This window comes from Micromys minutus (assembly GCF_963924665.1).
Source record: "Micromys minutus genome assembly, chromosome: 5".
Taxonomy (NCBI): Eukaryota; Metazoa; Chordata; class Mammalia; order Rodentia; family Muridae; genus Micromys; species Micromys minutus.
Window position 1 is genome coordinate 40,271,779 of NC_137974.1, and position 23,458 is coordinate 40,295,236.

Sequence of the window (23,458 nt, forward strand, 5' to 3'; positions counted from 1 at the left end):
CTGGCAAGAATGTGTGGCAAAGGGACCACTCCTCCATTGTTGGTGGGATGGTAAACTTGTACAAACACTTTGGAAATCAATTTGATGTTTACTCAGAAAACTAGGAATAGTTCTACCTCAAGATTCAGCTATACCACTCCTGGGCATATACTGAAAAGGTGCTCTGCCATCCCACAAAGATCCTTGCTCAAATTTGTTCATATTGGTTTTATTTGTAATAGCCAGAAACTGGAAACCACTCAGGTGTCCCTCAACTGAAGAATGGATAAGGAAAATGTGGTACATCTAAGCAATGGAATATTATTCAGCTATTTGAAACAAAGACATCATTCGTATTCCTGGCAAATGGATAGAATTTGAGAATATCATCCCGAGCAAGGTAATCTAGATCCAAACACACAGGAATGGTATGTACTCACTTACAAGTGGATGTTAGCTATAAAATACAGGACACCAATGCTATACCCACAGACCCCCAAAAAACTCTAAACAAGAAGGAAGGTACAAACAAGGATGCTTGAATCACACTTAGAAGGGAGAATAAAAATAGTTGTAGGAGGCAGATGGAGGGAGAAAAATGAGTGAGAGTCAGGGTGAGGAAAGAAATGGGGGGGCGGGATTCAGGATCAGGTGTGGGAGGGACAGGAGATGGCCTTGAGAATGAATAGAAATTTGCACCTGATAGGGGTGGGAATGTGGGGGGGCATCTCTAGGATGTGTCAGAGACCTGTGTTAGAGGAGGTGCCCAAGAATCCATGGGGGTGCCCTTAGCTGTGACTTCTATAGCATTGTGGACTTGAAACATGAGAGGTCACATCCTGTAGGTAGCTAGGCAGGAACCCCAAGAGAACTATAGGAACACCAACTCACCCACAAAACTTTTGATTCAAAACTTATCCTGTCAGCAAGAAATGGAGGGAAGGACTATAGAGTAGAGACTGAGGGAATGGCCAACCAATAACTGGCCCAACTAGAGACCCATCCCAAAGGCAAGCACCAATCCCTGACACTATTAATGACACTCTTTTATGTTTGCAGACAGGCGTCCGGCAATGTGGTCCTCTGACAGGCTCCATCCGGCAACTGACTTAGACAGATGCAGAGACCCACAGCCAAACAATGGATGGAATTTAGTAACTCTAATAGAAGAGTTGGGGGAAGAATTTCAGATTCTGCATGGGATAGAAACTCCACAAGAAGACCAACAGAGGTCAACTAACCTGGACCCTTTTGGCTCTCTAAGACTGAACCTCCAAGCAAAGAGCATACATGGGCTGAACTTAGGCCTTCTGCACATATGTAGCAGATGTGCAGCTTAGTCTTCATGTGGGTCAAGTACAACTGGAGTAGGAACTATCCTCGAAGCTATTGCCTACCTTTGGGATATGTTCTTTTAGATGGGCTGCTTTGGTTGGCCTCAATGGGAGAGGATGTGCCTAGCCCCAGGAGACCTGATGTACCAGATTAGAGGAAAACGGGGTGGGGGGTGGGTGGGTGCTCCACTCTCTCAGAGGTGAAAGGGAGGGAAGAGAATGAAGGATGTAGCAGTGATCAGGATATAAAGTGAATAAATAAAATAATAATAAAAGGAATCTCAAGAAGAAATAACATAAAATAATTGGTCCAACTTATAATGGATCAGTCAACAGGAATCTTTTCTTCCTGCATGAGGAAGAAAACTTATGCTAAGCTTTGGGGACTTGTATGGCTTAAATATGATTAGAATGTGGTTCCAATTCTCATCCCTGAAAGTTTAATGAAAGTAGGAGTTGGGGGGAGGTGACATCGTGCTGTGGCCATCTGTAAGGAGGTGTGGTGCTGTTGGGCCAGAGCTAGACACTCTTTAGGACCCAGGGACATCATAGAAAAGAGGCACATGTGGCTTTTCACAGAGGATAACAGGCACCAGGCTTCTCTGCTCATGCATGAGGTGAACACAAGGGACACGTTCCCTAGTTCACTGTCCAGCTCAGCAGCAGTACAGGGCTGTTGTTGTTAAGGGGCAGAGAAGTTATTCTGACTGGCTTGGCTTGTATTTGGACTTCATTAATTTTTGTGTCTTCTAGAAATTTGCTAGTTTAAAAAAAATCTTTCTCTTTTGCTCTTGTTTCCTCCCTTTCTCCTCCCCTCTTCCCCCTTTCCTTTCTTCCTCCCTTCCTTTCTTCCTTTTCTTCATTTTACTTTTGGTTAGTAGAGAAATAGCTACTGTCATGGACTTGCTGAAATGTTTTTTACAGGAGATAATAATTGTAAGCTCATAGTCAGTGTTAGCTATTACTATTTCTTGGGTATAGAGGCTACCCTCACCAGACTGTGAGCATGCTTTAGTTTTTGTCTGTTTTGTTTGACTTTGCATGCTTTTAGTTTTATTTATGGTGCTATTATAAAATGTCTGACAAAAAAGCAGCTTAGGAAAGGAAGGGCTTATTTGGTTCACAATTCTAGGTTATAATCCATTACAGCAGGCAAGTCAAAGCAAGAACTTAAAGCCACAGCCAAGAGCAGAGAGCACGAACATGTGGACAATTGCTGCTTGGTTCTCAACTGGCTTGCTTTACTTTTACAAGATTGCCTGCCTAGCAACAGTGATGCCCACAATGGCCTGGGCTAATTACCAATCAAGACTAGCATCCTCAAGTGCAAGGGGCCAATCAGATCTGGGTAGTTCCTCAGTTATGACTTCGGTTTCTGGTGATTTTATGTTGTCTCGTGTTACAGTTGAAATTACCCAGTACAGAGTGTGAGCTATTCACTAGTGCATTTTGGCCTAAAGACTAATTCAGAGTGAAGACTCTGCCATCATGACACCAAGACCACGTTACTCTTACACTGTGTCAGCACTTTTTAATTTTTCTTTACCAGGTCTTGTGTTGACAAACCATAAACAGTTATTGAGAAATGCTAGGGAAACTTCACATTTAGAAGGTCATCAATGTGTATTTTAAATTATGGTCTTTTAAAGATTTTCCTATCTAAGGGTATTGATGTCTGAGAGCAAAGCACTATTACACAAAAGATATTCAATAAGTGCTGATTGCGTAGCTCTCAAAAATGAGGCATTATAAATATCAAAGTATTGAAATTTCCCCTTGCTTCATTTGTAGTATCTGTGAGTAAATTGAGCCAAAGACAACTTACAGTCAAGTGTGTGTGGACTGCTCTAAGAATGTCTACATAAAAGGCACGGTGGTAATGTATTCTGCTTGGACCACAGGAACTTGTTTTGAATGTTTTCAGATCAGAAGCTGAGCTATTTGTTTGTGTGGCATAAGACTATGAGGAAAAGGGGCCAATTGTCATCTCATTTGCTGTGACAAGGATATCGGCAAAAATGTGTCATTTATCTATAAATGTGGACCGTTTCTATAGGCTAAATATACTTACTTTCTCATTAGAGCCTATTCGATTTCTGCGTATGCGTTCCCACATATTTTGCTGAAAGTATAAGATGCTGAGAACTTGCTTGTAGGCCTCTATAATCCCAGTTAAGCTTAGCAGAGCTCTTTATATCATCTTGTCCAATCTATATTAGCACTGGAACCATTCATATGTCTCAGTTGTATTTAAAATTTTCTTCTTTAGAGAATGTGTTTTACAGACTACAGTTAGGGGTTCAGGCTGGACAGAATGACCCTTTTTAATTATAATGGTGTATGATGACCAGCTCTAACAGGGAGAGATTCTACTGAGCATAAGGAGGTTTGGGGGAAAATTTATAAGTTAGTTTTGGGTTAACATATGAGGGAGTCTAGAAGATATCTATGTATATATTTTTCTAATTTTAGAAAGTCCGATGGACTAATAAGTAACCTTTAGTCTTACTTGTTGTAACTGAGTAAGTGCTTAGGTGGATCATGAAGCATGAAGGAAATTTTGTTCTAGAGTTTGACATCCTGACTTGACTCCTGCCCCCCCCCCCACCGTGGCCTTGGGAAAGCCATCCAGAATGTCTATTCCTATCTACTTACTTGAAGTTTAGAGGGTCATTGTAAAGACTGAATGGAGAAAAATCCATACAGCACTTAGAAGATCGTTTAGCATGGAAGAATTTTATAGAGGAGCCTGACTGCTTTTGTTTATCCTCAGTGATGTAGCTGGCCTCCAAAAAGCCTTTCCATGGTGGCACATCAGAGCAGAAGAGTCATGAGTGTTTTTTTTTTTTTTTTTTTCTAGGACACATATGTAAAACTTTGTTTGAAGGTCTAGAACCTAAGGTGGCTAATGTTGTCTATTCTCATTTACTGAGAAAACTTCTAAGAAGGAGAAAACTAGTATTCGGGGAATGGATGTCAAAAGCCAAGTGGGTCATATTTCACTCTGAAACAGTGTCCCAGCCATAGCAAGTGGTCTCTTCTGACAGGGCTGCCTTTGATATCAAAGGGCCATTAGAAAGCCCCAGGACACTTAGCTAAGACTGAAACTAGTCATCATGAGTCTTGGCAAAGGTTCAGATTAAGATGAAATTCTCTTAAAGTGGTTAAGATATTTAGAGTTCCTTCTGCTAACGTTTTTAAACAGCTTCTTTGTTCTGAAAAGTACTCTCTCCTGGTGGCTCTGTCCAGGAAGGCGCTTGCCACTCAGGGTTAGTTGCAGGCTGCATCGCGCTTCAAGGCTTCTGCTGCCTTCCTTTCGCAAACTCGAACTTGACAAACCTTCTTTTTCAGCTCATAATTGCCCAGTATGTTCGTTGCTTCTATTTTCCCGGGGAGAATCTCCGTTGAGCACTTTTGTCTTAGTTACTCTGAGAAATATTAAAAACACAAATCCTCAGATGAGTCAAAGCTCAGAAAGGTACGAAGCAGACACGAACTGTGCTGTAAAGAGAAAAAAAAAAAAAAAAAAAAAAAAACAAAACTGGAAGTCAGCAAGGTATAAAGAATGTGCTAACTTCCCATCGAGACTCTGAATTCTAAATTCTTTCAGAAAATTCATAATGTTTCGAAAAATCTTCCTAGCACTGAAAGCACAAAACATATAAATTAAAAAAAAATTAAATGCATAAAGCGTTTAAAACAACTGCGTCAGGCTGCTTTGATACCTAAGTGTTGTTAGGTCTCTCAAAACCCAGCTTTTGCCTTTCCCACTTGCCAGGTCCCTTTCATGAAATTTGGATACAGATTCCTATGCACAGAGGACCTTGTTTTGTAGAGAAATGTTTCATTTTATTTCCAGTTCATGTTTTTCATCTCCTGCTTTCTCTGATCCTCTTTATTCACACTTTCGTTTTAGCAGGTGAATGCTTTCCGAAATGAACCGGAGGAAGAAGACCAGTTTCCTTTCATTAATTTGGTTCTTCTCTGAGGTCGCTAACAGGACGCTTGCTGTGCTCCACAGGATCTGGGCTTGGGCGAAGCAGGCGGCTTGCTGGGGGGTGTGGTTAGAGGCGTGGCCTGTTCTCGGGGTTGGCCAGCGGGGCTCTGGAGCTCCTCAGGCTGACACAGCCGTCGCTAGTGGCTGCGAGCTGAGCCCCAGGCGGCTGCAGCGATAGTGGCCGCTGCCGGATGTTCGCCGGTTCTTCGTTTCTTCCCGGCTTGAATTTCGGCTTGCACGGCGCTAACTTGTCCAGGTCTGGTTGGGAACCCGGCGATGCAAGGCAGGAGAAGTCCAGCATCTCAGCCTGAGGGCTTCAGGGGAGCTCTTGCAGGTGAAGCCGCGGTTCGTTCGTGGTCTTCCCGTGGCCGCCTGCGCATCGAACCCTCTCCAGACTCGGCCACGCATCTTCCTCCAGCGCCACCGATGCTGGGTGCTCCGGAGAGTGGGGACCACAGCGGTGAGGGCGCGACCCGAACACCGAGGATGGATACCCGCACCTGGCATTTGGGCTGGCTCTGTCTCCTTCTCCTGGCTCTTCTTGGATCTACCCGAAGCGAGGGCGTGGAGAGCTGCGAAGAAGTTCGGAAACTTTTCCAGTGGCGGCTTGGGGGAGCTGTCAAGGGGCTGCCGGAGGCGCCGCGGGCAGGTAAGAGCTGCTGGTCGGTCCGGCAATGTACCGGGCTCCACTCTGGGCTTGCGACTAGCTCTCCCGGGCATCCAGAGATGGTCCTTGGTGAGATAACGACCCTTCTGGTTCTCCTGCCCCAGTAAGTCAATAGGGGGTGAGGCCTGTGGAGATGCTTGGTGTGCTCACAGGAGTAGGGTAGCTTAGCTTCAAGGGGTTCCTTAACTGTATCTGGGGTTCCTTAGAGCTCTGGAGCATTTGCTTCCCGCTGGTGCTCCCTTGCTCTCTGGTGATGTGTTGGAAGGACTAGTAAAGGTTTGTTGCTGAGTAGCAACTCCAGGATCTGTTCCCACAGGGAATGTCACCAGGGGTCCTGGTTTTACTGTTTCCTCACAACCTCAGAGAAATTGTGTTGATTGCCGCAAATATGTTGGTAAAATAACACACCTTTGTGTAGTCCTTTGCCGGATGAGATACAGTCGATGTTATCTGTAAAGAGCACTGGACACAGTGCACTCAGAATGACCTTTAGCTGCCCCTCTGCACCAAGACACCAAGCCTTCCTCCAGAAATCCGAGCGGCTCAGTGTGTCTCCCAGACCTGCAAAGTAGTTTCAAGCCTGAAAAGCTACAGGGCAACAGGCAATCAAACCCTGTGTTTGGGGGGCACTGAGCATGGATGAGGTAAACCTTAGACTCACAGGGAACGATGCAATTAATGTGGTGGCTCGAGACCATGCGTCCTATAAGCCCCTCTGCCTGCATCCACCTCCTGTCCCCTATCCTCCACTCTAATTCTTAGCTGCTGGTGGGAGGACAGTACTCATTCTAGCTGGAAGAGAAGATGTGTTAGGGAGTCAACACAGTGTCTGGAGCTAAGTTAGGTCATAGTGGAGTACCGCTAGCTGTTGTTGAAGTCAACAGAGAGGGACGGATTTGAGGAGGGTGTCTGATGAACAAGGAATTTGCAAAGAATGACTGAGTACCAAAAACATCCTTTTTCCAATTCGAGGAGGCTTGCTGCTAGCACTCCCCAGTGGTAGCATATTTGCTTGATTGCCTTTCTGCTAGTTAACTAAATTCTTATCATCCTTCCCCAGTGTCTGGGCACATAAAGGCCACCAGCCAGCACTTACATGACCACTTTTAATTACAGCAACATTTATTGGTGTACCTATTCATTACACTAGACACTCTTTTCATACTTGATACACATCGTTCATACTTCCAGCTTAGGGCAAACACATGCACACACATACACACACACACACACACACACACACACATGCCCACACACACCCCACAAACCTTCATAGCATGTACTTATTTCATTGAGAAATACATCTCACTTAACTGCTTATGAAACTAATTGGTTTGTGTGCAGTGGGTATTGAGATGTAAAACCCTCACATATATTATGGGTCCGTGTCACCTGAATGCCACAGCTTCGGCTGTAGTTGACAGTTCCTCAGTATGGGTTTGATTCTAATTCCTTCTCTCATCTCAGTGTACAAACCCCTGCTGAAGACAACACAGTCCAAAAAGGGCTTGAGTTTTTTTTCTACCCCCTTGTGTATGTCATCTCCGTTGAGGAGGAACATTCTAGAGCATTTGATCACCAAGACAGCCTTTTACTATGATGCTAAGCTAAGGTGCTACTAAAACTCTACTCCCCAGGAAAGCTAATAGTTGTCATTGTTTGCATTTGGAACAGAGAGCACACCCTAAGGGCAGGGCAGGCATTCTCCTTTTTTAAAAAAGTCATTCAGGGTTGTTGTTCTATGGAAAACACTTCTTTTATCTGTGGCTTAAGGTGATGAAAGATCAGAGTAGCTCCCACTAAAGCAGTCCAGCACTCTTATAGACAGACATCAGTGGTGTGAAAGAAAGTCTCCTGAAAAAAGTGCTATATTGCTTGGATATTTTCATTAAAAAAGTCACATGAAAGTATTATGCTGATTTTGACTAACCCAATAGAATCACTTATGTAAAATTTGATATAATACTGATATTTATGTCATTCTTTGATTTGAATAATTCAGCAAAATATTAAGATGTTTTGACATTGATTCATCTTGCTTTCTTTCCTGCTTTTAAAAAATCCTATTTTCAATTTTCAACCCCAATCTCATAAGTCAATATAACTTATGTTCAATAGATATTTTATTCTTATACTTACATAATGCAGTTATATTTTATAACTATATTTATAGTAGTAAACATAATAAAATCAGTCAGTGGTTACCTAGTTTGCTAAAACCCTCACCCATCTCAGGTCAGTTTACACATAATATACACGTTCTCCCTTTCACATGAGAATACAAGTAATGCATTTAAAAAATTACGTACATAATACAAGGCCTTCCATTGGGTAAAACTAATACATTTAATTTATTATTTGTTTTTTCTGAGTTTAGTTTTTAGTTTCTTATCCACAGTCAGTAGTTCCTTAGGTGTCTAGCTCAAATGCCGATTTGGTAATATAAAGAAGATAGAATAACTTTCTGCAGTTCCTTGAGATGATTATATCTCCCAAAAGATCATATCTGAGTTTGAAATTATTAAAATCTCATGGACAACCGTTTAAACGGTTCCCCCAAATTCCCTCCGCCTTTGTTCTCTGCACTGCTCCAATTCCTCTAAGCCCATTGAGCTCCTAAGGATGTTTGGATGAGAAATGTAAAAAGGAGAGAAGGCGCAAATGTGATCAGAATTACAGATCTGCCTGTATTCTGGCTTTATTTCCTAAGTGGTAGTCAAGGAGCCCTTTGCTCTTGTTTATTTTGTTGAGGGAAGGACTATTAGTGGGGGCATCATTAAAGAGGCTTTTATTTTATTTTACTCATTGGGGAGGGAAGATAATGATTTATTCCCATGCACATTCCTCCTTTTAGAGGATGGTTTAGGATTTCATTTAAAACTAACTAGCAGATAATTAGTATGTAACTGATTTTAATAGGTGTTTGTCTATCCTACACGTACACTTGGTAGCAAAGTTTGTAGAAGGTAAGTCAGCTATTCATGACTACAAAAAATTAAAATAGCTGAGACAACCAAGTTGCAAAGATTAAGAATTTTATTTGGGTTTCTGGCTAAAGGAACTCCAATGCAGGCTTCAGTAACCTAGTTGACTTGAGCCTCTTTTTGAGACAGTTTAGGTGGTTGTGGGCAGACATTGAAGCCTACACACTTCACCAACAGAGGCAAAGAGATCATCCCACCCCACCCCTGCCTTCCCTGCAGATGGCTTCAGGATGGACTAAGAGGCACTTCTTCTATTCTCAGACCCTGTGTTATATCTGCTTGGGCCTTGTGTGACATCAGTGGGAGGGGAGGCCCTTGGTCCTGTGGAGTTTGATGCCACAGTGTAGGGGGTTGCTGGAGTAGAGTGGGAGAGGGTGGGTGGGGGAAGCACCCTCATAGAGGCAAAGGGGAGGGAGGAGAGGGAGGTTTCAGGGTGGGGGGGTTGTGGATTCCACAAGTGGGATATCATTTGAGATTTAAACTAATAGAATGATTAATAAAAGAATTTTTGAAATGTGGGTTTGTTGCCCCATCGTGTGTGTAGTATGTGTATATTTCTAACTAGAGTTCTGTGACTTTGCTCTTCAGCTAAGTCACAGCAGTAGTTAGTTTGAATGGGAATCAACATAGTTGAGGAGAAAGAGATAGACATATAGAGAGAGATAGATAGAGAGATAGATAGAGATAGAGATAGATAGATAGATAGATAGATAGATAGAGAGAGAGAGAGAGAGAGAGAGAGAGAGAGAATATGAATAGCTGACTTATTTTCAATCTTCACATTTCAGCTCAAATCAACACGCACTACACTCGATTGTACCAGGTGTTACTGCAGGATGCCTTTTACTCTTTTGAAACATGGCACTTACTACACACTTCCTTTCTTTCAACTCTGTATTTGTTACCATGAGTTTGCATAATGGAAATAGAAAACATACTGACTGGGGCAGTGCCATCAGTCTGGGACCAGTCTGCACTGTCTCACAAGAGTCCACATTCAGAAGGATCCTGTGTGTACTTTAATGCACACTTGGCACCACACTGAAGTTCCAACACTCGCCATGCATTTGCTTTTGGTTTGAGGTCAGACCCGGTTTGTACTTTGTATTTTGAGTGCTGTCTGGTGCACAGACCAGGGCTTGGCACAAAATAAGGGTTACAACATTTTGTTTAGTTAAGCTGAAAGCAGTGTGTTGGTATATCTTCTCAGTCTCCCTGATTCTTAAATGACAGAAGGAAGTTTTGAGCACTGATATCTAAGACCCTGCTATCTATATTTATGTTATAAGTTTTACATTGAATACATGGCTGTGAGATGGAAATTCATCTTTGTTTTCTTCACAGAAGAGAAGGGAATTGCAGAAAGTCCCAGCAGGGCACATCTGAAAGTTTTAGACACATAGTTGCTTTAAATAGAGCTCTAAGAAACTTAGTTCTATCCATTTCCAATTTCATGATTGGCATACGGCACAAACTTAACTAACATCTCCAAGTTGCAGAGTTTTAGAAATCCCTAGGTTTTCCGTTTGGAGAAGATGGCTCAGTGGTTGAGAGTACTGCCTGCTCCTCCAGAGGTTCAAATCCCAGCACCCACACTGCAGTTCACAGATGTCTGTAATTGTGGCCCTATGGCATCTGATGCCTTCTTCTGGTTCACAGATGTACGTGTAGACAAAACATCTATATACATTAAATAATTAAGTCTTAGAAAAGCATTAAAAACAACAACAACAACAAAGAAACCTCTAGGCCTATTATATGGCAGCTCTTTGGGGACTCAGAACTTTATATCTGGTTGTTGTTATCTAGAGACAAGAGCGGTTCCTCTCCAATTTTTTTAAAAGAGGAATTTGTGTATGTGCTCGAGAGAGAGAGAGAGAGAGAGAGAGAGAGAGAGAGAGAGAGAGAGAGAGAGAGAGAGAGAGAGTGTATGTGTATACCCATCTATATAACAGCCTCATATGTAGCAGAGGATGGCATTGTTTGGCATCAATGGGAGGAGAGGCCCTTTGTCCTGTGAAGGCTTGATGCCCCAGTGTAGGGGAATGTCAGGACAAGGAGGCAGGAGTGGGGTTTCCAGAGGGGAAACCAGGAAAGGGGATAACATTTGAAATGTAAATAAATAAAATAGCCAATAAAATATGCCTAATACATAGCATGTTATATATATTTCCATATATAATATTAAATTATATTATATGTAATATATATGTTTGTGTATCTATATGTATATGTGTATGTATATACATGCACATAAGCAGACACACACACATATATATGGGTGTATATATATACATATATATGTATATATATGTTTGTGTGTATGTCTCTGTGTGCACACTTGTATTTGAAATTGTGCCAGAATAGGCCAGAAGAGGGCATTGAATTCCTTGGAGATGGAGCATTATTTATAGTACAGAGATGAATATTAAATGTACTTTGCTCCACACTTTCTTTAGACAGGAGCAGAGACTGAAGAAAAGGCCATCCAGACACTGCCCCATCTTATATACAGCCATCAAACTCAGACACTATTGCTGATGCCAAGAAGTACATGCTGACATAAGCCAGACATAGCTGTCTCCTGAGAGGCTGTGGCAGAGCAAGACAAATAAAGAGGAGAATGCTCACAGCCAACCATTGGACTGTGCACTGGGTCCCCAATTGAAAAGTTAGAGGAAGAATTGAAGGAGCTGAAGGTGTTTGCAAATGCATAGGAAGAATAGCAATATCAACCAACCAGACCCTCCAGAGCTCCCAGGGACTAATCCACCAACCACAGAGTACACATAGAGGGACCCATGGCTCTAGCCACATATGTATCCCATTGCAAATCCATACCAAATTATTTCCATTAATCTATTGACTGATAGACATGTAGATGTATCACTTCTTTATGACATCTTTTCAGTGAAACTTTGGAAAATTATTTCTGCCTATGTGAAGTAGTGTCATGATTGGTTTTGGGTATAAGAAGCATGAAAAATTTCTCTAAAGAGAAGAATTTGTGTTAGTGCTAATGAAATGCACTTGAATATTTTGACATGACTCAGCTCTTCACTTATAGTTTAAAAATAGTCATGATCTAGAAGTTAGTACACATTCTTCAGAACATGATTAAAAATTTTAATTACATGACTGCATTTAAAAATTATTTATTTTATTTATAGGAGTACACTATAGTTGACTTCAGACACACCAGAAGGGAGCATCAATCCCATTACAGATGGTTGTGAGCCACCCTGTCTTTGCTGGGAGTTGAACTCAGGACCTTGGAATAGCAGTTAGTGCTCCTAACGACTAAACCATTCCTTCAGCTCCACATGAGCAAATATTCATTACTCATTAGGATAAGGACTTTGAGTTACTATTTCTTTTCCTTCAGTGTTCTAGTAAAATTTACCCTAGTTTCCGTAATTCTGGATAAGCAATATAATTGATCTCTGGAACCGTGTCCTTAGAGTTACTGTTCTGCCTTTTCATTTTTCACATGTTAGGAATGGATAAAATCGGAGAAGAGAGTTGACGTGAAAACACAGCAAGACTGTGCCTGAATTGATGAAAGGAAACACAGGGAAAAATTACACCGAGATGTCCTGCTCATCACATAGAGATTCTTTTTGTGGAAGGCTGTCAATATTAAATTGCCAGTTGAGATTTATTTGCTTTCTGAGTAGCTCTGTTATTCAGTAAGGTTAGACTCGTTTTCTTTTGATTATTGAGATGTCTGTGTTTAATGAGCTGAAACTGAAGTAGGTCAATAAAAGGGAGAGATTAATAGTTCATTCTTCTCAGGGTCAGAATACATTTTACGCTGGATTTTTAAAAACATGGGGAAAAAAAAAAACAAGTCATTTTTTCTTTTTAAAAAAAGTGTTTTGATCAACTTAAAAGGTAAAGGAAATAGAACGAACACCTTGAGACTCACAGGGCAGTGAAAAAATTGACAGCAGAGAAATCGATGAGTTTCGTTAGGTGCTGTGTATCTGGTGTACCTGCGTGGGTCTATGCCTGAGCAGCTAAGAGCTTTAGTTCGAAAAGACAAAACTAAGTTTTCTTTTTCCTCTCTTGAAGTTCACTGGTGCAATAAAGCTCCAGGTCATTAAATATTTAGTATTTAATTCATGTATATAAATGTCTTGTAGTCATAATGAGAAAAAAATAAGTCTGACAAAGCATTACAATGTTGTTTGGGGATAAATAAATGGGAAAACCAGGCATATTATTACAATTTGTCACGTGTTATAGTGCAGAGAAATGAATTTATAGTTCTGAAATGGCTTAGTTTCGCCATTCCATTTAGTAGATATGCGACATTTAGCAAATGACTCAATGTCTCTGAGATGGTTTGCTTTCTTACACACACACACACACACACACACACACACACACACACACACACATACACTATACAGGTTGCTTTTCTTCCCTGGTGGCTTTGAGTACTGTGTTGATGAGGAATGGCCCAAATCTAATGTAGTTGTTTCCATCCCTGTTTCCCTGTTTTGGTTTTCCTGGATTGTATAAGTAAACAAGCTGAGCAAGCCAGTAAGCATCACCCCTCCATGACCTCTGCACCCCTCCTGCCACCAGGTTCCTGCTATGCTTGCGTTTCTGTTCTGACTTCCAATAACTAGCAGTGATGCGGAAGTGTAAGTTGAACAAACCTTTTCTGCCCAAGGTTGCTTTGGTCATGGTGTTTCATCACAGCAATAGAAACGCTGGCTAAGACATTCAGTATTAGTTACTGTTGTTGGTTCAAAATCAACTTAAGAAAGGATGAGTTTACTTTGTCCTGTAGTTTGAAGTAGCCTTTGTCACAGAAGGGAGATCAAGGAGGCAGAGGCCTGAGACTGCTGGTCTCCTTGGGTCTGCACTTGTGATGCACAGAGAAATGAATGCTGACACTCCTCTCGATTTCTCCTTTTATTGACGTCAGGTCCCAGTCCATAAAACTAACCCCTCTACATGGATTAAGGTTTATTTTTTTTCCTACTGCAGAGTAGCCTTCTGTATCTGTCAGAAATACAGCTGTGCAGCTTCTAACAAAAAATAGGAACTAAAGTTGTTCTCTGGTTTCCAAATTAAACATTTGCAGGAAGCTGATTCTTATAAAATTTCCATCGCTATCACCAACGACAAGTATACGTTGAATGGGGGGAGTAGGTTTTCCCAGAAAATATGTGCGAGGTAGCGTTACCAATCTGGAGTTGTTTGCTAGAGAGCTGAAGACAGCCATCGGCATCCCCCAGGGTTTATAAAAGCTTGAGTTCCCACATTTGCTTTCGGAGCTGTCTGTAATTCCTGCTCTTCTTTCCAGTTTGTCTCCTACAGTTTCCTGTTGTTGCCTTTCTCACTTGCCTGTCGTAGGGATAAGTGAATGGGCATTGTACATTTTCACTGCCTGTCTGCATAACGGAATGGCCTGATTTTTCTTTAAGAATGTTTGTCTTCTGTGCTGTGATTTAACCAGGCAGAGCAGTGTTATCATCCCAGGGTAGAGCAGGATGACTTAGGCCCAGTGTAAAATTTGGGGAAAATCAGAAAGCTTAGACTTTTCCTCTTATACTGTAACTAACTGCCTTCTTAGAAGACCCTCTAGAACCATGAAGGAGGCAGGTGATTGATACCATTTTTTTTCTTTGAATTTTATTTATTTTACATCCTGACTAAAGCTTTACCTCCCTCGTCTCTTCCAAGTCCCTCCCCTTATCTCCCTTATCCACCCACTTCTCTCCATTTCTCTTCAAACAAGGGCTGGCCTTGATGGTTGTCAACCAACTTTAGTGTGTCAAGTTGCAGTAAGATTAGGACTACTTCTGTTAAGGCTCAACAAAGTGATCCAGTAGGGGAAAGGGTAACAGAGGCAGACAACAGAGTCAGAGACAGATCCTGCGTCCACTGTTAGGAGTCCCACAAGAAGAGCAAACTACACATTTGTAACTTATGTACAGAGGGCCTAGGTCAGCCCCATGGTTGTTGGTTCAGTCTCCGTGAGCCCCTATGGGTTCAGATTGGTTGATTCTGTGGGTTTTCTTTTCAGATCCAATCCATTTGGTATTCTCTAAATTTCTTCTATGTTTATAGACATCTCTGTTTTTATAGAAGAAAATACAATTTTGTTCAAAATATTTTCTGGGTTTTTGAGCTGGGAATCTTCTACTTATTTTTTATAGGTTTGGTCTGTCCGTAGTGTCCCAGATATCCTAAATGTTTTGTGCCAGGAAGTTTTTAATTGACACTTTTTTCGACCTATGAATTTATTTCTTCTATCATCCCTTCAACCCTTGAGATTCTCTCTTCCATCTCTTCTGTTATGTTGGTGATAATTTGCCTCAATTTTCCATTTCCAAATTTCCCTGTTTACATTTTCTTTATTGCTTCTATTTCAATTTTCAGGTCATGAAATGTTTTCTTCACCCTTGGTTCATTTTGTCTTTGTCTTTCTTGGCATTCTTTAAGGAATTTATTGATTTTCTCCACTTTGTTTTTGTTTTTGCCTTCGTCTTTTTCCTTATTTCTTTAATAAATTTTTATTTACTCCTTAAAGATCTCTGTCATTTTTTATAAAGCTAGTTTTAAGGCTGTTTTCTTGTTATTCAGCTACATTAGAATACCCAGGTCTTGCTGTCATAGGATATCTGGGCTCTCTAGTGGTGCCATATTGCCTTGGCTTTTATTGATTGTGTTTGCACACTAGCATTTAAGGTATATTAGTTTCAGATGATTATATACCTCAGTGCTGATTTCCGAGTTTGTGTTTGTTGTACCTTAGTTTCTGTTTCCTCTTTGTCTTCTGTGCTTTGTGGCCTCAATTTCTGGCAGTTTGCTTGACCTCTGACCCACTAGGGAGTCTCTTATCAGGTTGGGTCCTTGACTTCTGGCTACTTGCTTGGCGTTTGGTGCAGCAGGTGGTTTCTGTTCTTCTAACTGATTTGGCCCACCCCTGAGCAGTTGGAGGAAGGATGGAGTACTGCAGTTCAGCCACCTGGCAGGGACTCATGCACTTATCCTTTTAACTGGTTTATGCCGCATCTATCAGCTAGTCTGCTGGAATTGGGGGCAGGAGCCAGGTCCCAGTGACTGGCATCTTATTCAGACTGCTAACCATGCTCCTTGTGCTGGCTATTTTCATGTCTACTTGACACAAGCTAGAGTCATTGGACAGGAGGGAGTTTCAATAGAGAAAATGCCTTTGTTAGATGGGACTTAGGCTTTTTTTTTTTTTTTTTTTAATAGTAATTGGTGGGTGAGGACCATCCCTGGGCTGATGGTGCTAGGTGTAGGTTGAATAAGTCAAACAGATTGAGCTAATAAGCAGGACCCCTCCATAGCTTTCTATTTGTGCCCACCTCCAGATTCCTGCCCCTTTGAGTTCCTGTCCCAGACTTCCTTCAGTAATGGACTATGTTGCAGAAGTATAAGCCCCAAAATTCCTACCCTCCTCAGCTTGTTTTTGGTTAAGGGTGTTTGCCTCAGCTATAGAAATTCTAGCTGGGACAGAAATTGGTATCAGTTGTGAGGTATTGCTCTGATAGACCTAACCATGTTATTTTGGGGAGGATTGTATAGGGTGTTGGAACTTTTGGCTAGAAAAGCCATTGAGTGTTGAGAGGTTAATGTGCTGTTCTGTAGGAGCTTAGCAGATAAAGAACATGAAGGGCAGTGCCGGCAGTGGAGGGACTTTGAAAATCTCTACAGAGGCCATTTGCTATTTGAATCAAGAGTCTGAGGCTTTACTGCCTGGGAACTCTGGGAGATCAGATGGTTGATATTGTTGTTCTTCCCATGGGGTTACAAACCCTTTGAGTTCCTTCAGTTCTTTTCTTGCTCCTTCATTGGGGTCTTCTGCTCAGTCTGATGGTTGGCTGTGAGCATCCTCCTCTGTATCAGTAAGGCTCTGGCAGAGCCTCTCAGGAGACACCCATATTAGGTTCCTGTCAGCAAGCACTTCTTGGCATCAGAAAAGAATACCCCACTGTCACCAATGGACAGATCCGACAATCAGAAACTGAACAAGGACACAATAAAACTAGCAGAGGTTATAAACCAACTGGAATTAATAGATATCTATAGAAAATATCATCCTAAAACAAAAACATACACCTTCTCAGCACCTCACAGCACCTTCTCGAAAATTGACCACATAATTGGTCACAAAATGAGCCTCAATAGATATAAGAAGATTGAAATACTCCCATGCATCCTTTCGAATCACCTTGGTCTTAGCCTGGTCTTTAATAACAACAAAAACAACAAAAAGCCCATATGAATATGGAAACCAAACCATGCTCTATTAAACAATAGCAGGTTCAATGAAGAAATATAGAAAGAAACTAAAGATTTTCTAGAATTAAAAATGAAAACAAAACATACCCAAACCTATGGGATGCAATAAAAGCAGTACTGAGAGGAAAAGTCATAGCTCTGAGTGCTTCCAAAAACAAACTGGAGAGAGCATATATTAACAACATGACAACACAGTTGAAAGCTCTAGAACAATTGGAAGCAGATACACCCAAGAGGAGTAGACAGCAAGAAATAATCAAACTTAGGAATCAAACTTAGGGCAGAAATTGACCAAATAGAAAAAAAAAGAACCATTCAAAGAATCAACAAAACCAAGAGCTGGTTCTTTGAGAAAATTAACAAGATTGATAAACCCTTAGCCAGACTAACTAGAGGGCAAAGAGAGAGTATCCAAATTAACAAAATCAGAAATGAAAGTGGAGACATAATTAATGAAACTGAGGAATTCAAGAAATCATCAGATCCTACTACACAAGGCTATACTCAACAAAGCTGGAAAATTTGGAGGAAATGGATGAATTCCTAGACAGTTACCAGATACTAAAGTTAAACCAGGACCAGGCAAACCATCTAAATAATCCCATAACACCTAAAGAAATAGAAGCAATCATCAAAATCTCCCAACCAAAAAAAAAAGCCCAGGTACATGTGGGTTCAGTGCAGAATTTTATCAGACATTCATTGACGACATAATACCAATACTTTCCATACTATTCCACAAAATAGAATCAGATGGAACACTACCTAACTCATATTTTTGAGGCTAAAATAACCCTCGTTCCTAAACCACACAAAGACCCTACAAGGAAAGAGAACTTTAGAACAATCTCTCTTATGAGCATTGATGAAAAATACTCAACAAAATCCTTGCAAACCGAGTCTAAGAACACATCAAAACGATCATTCACCATGACCAAGTAGGCTTCATCACTGGGATGCAGGGATGGTTTAATATAAGGAAATCCATCAATGTAATCCACCATATAAACAAACTCAAAGATCAAAATCACATGGTCATCTCACTAGATGCTGAGAAAGCAATTGACAAATTTCAACACCCTTTCATTTTAAAAGTCTTGGAAAGAACAGGAATCCAAGGCCCATACCTAAACATAATAAAAGCAATATACAGGAAACCAACAGCCAACATCAAACCTAACGGTGTGAAACTTGAAGCAATCCCACTAAATTCAGGGCCTCGACAAGGCTGCCCACTCTCCCCCTACCTAGTCAACATAGTTCTGGAAGTCCTGGCTGGAGCAATTAGACAGCAAAAGGAAAACAAAGGGATACAAATTGGAAAGTAAGAAGTAAAAACATCACTATTTGCAGAATACATGATAGTGTACTTATGTGATGCCAAAAATTCCAACAGAAACCTTCTACATCTGATAAACAAGTTCAGCAAAGTGGCTGGATATGTAATTAACTCAAACAAATCAGTAGCCTTCCTTTACTCAAAGGACAAACAGGTAGAGAAAGAAATTAGGGAAAAGATACCCTTCACAATAGTCACAAAAATATGAAATACCTTGGCGTGACTCTAACTAAGCAAGTGAATGACCTGTATGACAAGAACTTTAAACCGCTAAAGAAGGAAATCTCAGAAAATCTCAGAAAATGGAAAGATCTTATGGTTTGGAAGGATCAACATTGTAAAAATGGCCATGCTACCAAAAGCAATCTCTGATTCAATGCAACTCCCTTCAAAATTTCAACCCAATTCTCATAGAGTTTGAAAGAGCAATGTGTAATTTCATCTGGAATAACAAGATATCTAGAATAGTGAAATCCATCCTCGACAACAAGAAAACATCTGTAGAAATCACCATCCCTGACCTCAAACTATATTACAAGGCAATTTTGTTAAAAACTTCATGGTACTGGTACAGAGATAGGCACGTGGATCAATGGAATAGAATAGAAGATCCAGAAATGAGCCCTCACATATATGGTCACCTGATTTTTGACAAAGAAGTTGTAAACATTCTTTGAAAAAAGGACAGCCCATTCTACAAATGGTGTTGTTCCATCTGGCATGCAGCATGCAGAAGAATGAAAATAGACCCTTTCTTATCTCCTTGTACAAAGTTCAACACATAGGCACAGAAGAAAATTTCCTGAACAGAACAACAATGGTTCATGCTTTAAGGCCAAAGATTGACAAATCGGACTTAATGAGATTGCAAAGTGTCTGTAAGGCTAAGGACACTGTCAAGAAAACAAAACAGCAGCCAACAGAGTGGGAAAAGATCTTTACCAACCCCACATCTGATAGAGGCCTAATATCCAAGATATACAAAGAAATTAAAAAGCTAGACACCAGAGAATCAAACAACCCTATCAAAAAATGAGGTACAGAACTAAACAAAAAGTTCTCCATTGTGGAATAACGAATGGCTGAGAAGCATCTAAGGAAGTGATTGACATCATTAGCCATCAGGGAAATGCAAATCAAAACAACCCTGGATTCCACCTCACACCAGTCAGATTGGCCAAGATCAAAATTTCAGATGACAGTAGATGCTGGCGAAGATGTGGAGAAAGAGGAACACTTCACTGTTGGTGGGGTTGTAAACTGATACAACCACTCTGGAAATCAATCCGCAATTCTTCAGAAAATTGGACACAGTACTACCCGGTGACCCAGTTATTCCACTTCTGAGCATATACTCCAGTGAAGCTCCAACATACAACAAAGACACATGCACCACAATGTTCATAGCAGATATATTGATAATAGCCAGAAGCTGGAAAGAACCCATATGTCCTTCAGTAAATGAATGGATATATAAATTGTGGTACATTTATACAATAGAGTGCTACTCAGTTCTCAGAAACAATGACTTTATGAAATTCTTAAGAAAATGCATGCATCTAGAGAATATCATCCTGAGTGAGATAACCCAGTAGAAAAGAACAGACATAATATGCAGTCACTGATAATTGGATAGTAACCTAAGAAAGCTCTGAACAACCCAGAAACGTCTCACAGACTAATGAAGTTCAAGAAAAGAAAAAAACAAAAAAAGAAAGAAAAAACCATTATGCTTAATCCTTACACACCAAGTAATCTTTGACTATTTCCAGGTTTCATCTTGTTTTACATGTACTTTATGCTCATTGTAACTAGTAAGATCTTAATTCACACTATTAAACCTTTAAAAAAATAACCAAGCACTGACAAAAATATATTCTTATACTTTGTGCAAAAATGCTTAAAATTTGTACATTTATCTTTGTTTTTTAAAATAAATTTGTTCAAAAAAAAGAAAGAATAGAAAAAGAGGAAAACCTTCACGTTCTAAGAAGTTTTCCCTAGAATCAGGACATAGTACGTGTTCCAAAGGCTGGCAGCACAGCTTATTAGTATAAGAGTCATTTAGGGGGTAACGGTTTTGAAGTCATGAAGGGATTATGGAAAGCAGATGAGGTTTTGCACTGCCAGGAAAGGCCACTGGTGAAGGTGAAGCCTCAGTAGAAATTGGAGGCCAGTCTTTAAATGGGTTATGCAAAGGAGTTGAGGCTTGGTACCATGGAGTGAGCACAGGAAAGGATCCTGAGCTGCAGCAGAGACCTAAGCACTGTGAGTACTCCAGCACCTTGGCACACCTGCTAAGAACAGCGACAGCTACAGACTGAAGCTGGTAGTTGGCATGAGCTTTGTGGACAATCTATGGGGGTGACTGGAAAAGGAGCCTGAGAAGTTACCCAAGTCCTAAGAGAGCCAGTGGATCCAGGACCCTGGACACTGAATTCTTGGAATTTGGAGCTGGAGTTTGGTTTTGCTTTAAGATTGTGACCGTGTCCTGATTATTTTTCTCTTGAAGTAAAAATAAAAATGTATTTAGGTTATTTTATAGGAGCCCCACAGTAGGGAGACTGGATTTTTTTTTTAAGAGACTGAACTTTTAAAGTATCTGAACCTGTAAGACTGTGGGACTTTGAAGTTTATAAATTTTTTTTACTGTAATGTTGGTATTAATATGTGGTATTGGGGATATATAAGAAAGGAAAGGATGCGATTTAACAGTGGTTTGTTACTGTGTCAAGCTGACAAGGAATCGGATGTGCTGGCTTTATGTTATCTTGAGAAAAGCTGGACTCATTAGAGTGAAAGGAGTCTCCATGAGATGCTGCTGGCAAGCCAGTAGGACATGTTTATTAATTAGTGTGGTAGGGCCATCCCTGAGTTGGTGGCCCTGGGTACTATAAGAAAGCAGGCTAAGCAAATGAGATGGAGCCAACCCTAAGCAGTACTCCTCCATGACCTCTGCATCAGTTCCTGCCTTTAAGTTCCTGCTGTCTTTGGGCTCTTGTCTGACCTCCTTTAAGTGATGGACTATACTGAGTGTAGAAGTGTAAGCAGAATAAACTCTACCTCAACTTGTTTAGAGTCACTGTGTTTTATGACAGTAATAGAAACCCCAACTTGAACACTTGAATTTCTTGTCTCCTTCTAGAATCTGGTTGTGGAAACCCTCCCCCAAATATTCACAGTTGCATCAATACCCTTTAGAGTTCCTTTCTGCATAGATCCAGAAATTCATCTTAGCCACACCCTTGTCCATTTGCTATCCTTATGGAAGATGCTCTTCTTTCTCTTGATTTCTCCAAGAAGATATAATTTCTCTTTTAGATGCTCTAAGAAACTTGGTGTATCTTTTATGACATTTAATCACATTAAGTTTTTATAAATGTGTCTCTTCATCATGTGAGCCCTGGAGGGAAAATTATATTTTATCCTTCTTGTTAACCTTAATAGCTACACAATGTCTTGTATGGAACAGGTGCTTAATCAATATTTGATGAATTCATTTGACTTATTAATCAAAATGAACAGGAAATTACTCTGTAATTGAGTACAGGTGAGAGGAAGACGTAACAGCTCCTGAGAAGGAATGACAGAGGATCACTTATGCTCTGGGACCACCGTTCCTCCTCAGATAGAGGGACATCAACTAGCACTCGGAAAGATGCCATTCTGAGAATTCTAGCTAAGTTGACTTGGGGAAGGATGAGCAGCAGAATACAAGCTCTGTTCTGCTTCATGCTTTTCTCTCTGCTGCTTAGTGGAATTGGGCAAGCGCGGCATACTCTGTATCCTTCTCATATAAAGAGCCACTGAGTGGGAAAATTAGGATATTTGCTATGGAAAAAGCCAGTTTGTTTGCACAGGAAAAAAAAAAAAACACACACACACACACACACACAACACACACACACACACATATATCTTAGTTTACTATCAGATACACGTATCTGTCTGTCTGTCTATCTATCATCTATCTATCTATCTATCTATCTATCTATCTATCTATCTATCTATCTATCTATCTATCTATCTTCTATCCTATATTTACCTACATCCATCCATCCATCCATTTATCCATCCATCCATCCATTTATCCATCCATCCATCCATTTATCCATCCATCCATTTATCCATCCATCCATCCATCCATCCATCCATCCATCCATCCACATCTTATCAATTAGAGATATGCAAACACATGGTGGCCTGTGCATATGATATGTGTGTCTCTCTAAATAATCAATGTAGGCGTACACTGTATGCCCTTCCACTCACTGTGCATGATTTGCTAAATTTTTAAAAAAATTCTTATAGTATAAGCCAGAAGGAATAAAGAAATTTGGTTTCAAATGTTAAGTGTAGATCATTGATTTTACACATATTTACATTCCGTCTGCAGTAAGTAAGAAATAAAACAATGATGTAAAATATAGTAGTAGGGAAAATAATTTTCAATCAGCTCCAGGACACCATGTATGCTATTGTGACCCAGGCTGAAGACTTCAGTTTTGAGTTTCTTATCGGCTACTACAAAGAAGAATACAGTCAGCAAAATTGCTTAGTGCAGTTGTGGGGGAAGGCCTAGGATGGAGATGTGGGTGGACAAAGGAAAATAGTGGGATGGAGAGGGAGCCGGCAGGGAGAGAAGTGAGGTGATTATGTTATGCTATATGTGTCTACTGTTACATATAACAGTAAATCCCTATGATGATTGCTATAGGCTTTTATCAGGATATACCTATCCTGTGACAGTTTATCGTGAGTAAAGCTTGGATTTGAGGACTTCTGAGCAATAGACCCTAGGGAAATGTTACTGTGGGTCTTATGGTCAAAGCATAAAATGAGAGAACGCATGGTCAAATGGTTTTACTT

The 23,458-nt window shown here is 40.6% G+C and overlaps 1 protein-coding gene across 1 annotated transcript in view; it reads left to right on the top strand.

Moving 5' to 3' along the window:
* Positions 1 to 5,796: 5,796 nt before the first annotated feature.
* The window catches only part of GPC5 (glypican 5), a gene marked incomplete at both ends in the record, with an annotated part of 1,421,492 nt that continues 1,403,830 nt past the window's right edge, over positions 5,797 to 23,458 (top strand). The window contains one exon of the mRNA XM_080916837.1: positions 5,797 to 5,959. Within this exon, the coding sequence (XP_080772963.1) occupies positions 5,797 to 5,959 (163 nt within the window). The remainder of the gene's footprint in view (positions 5,960 to 23,458) is intronic.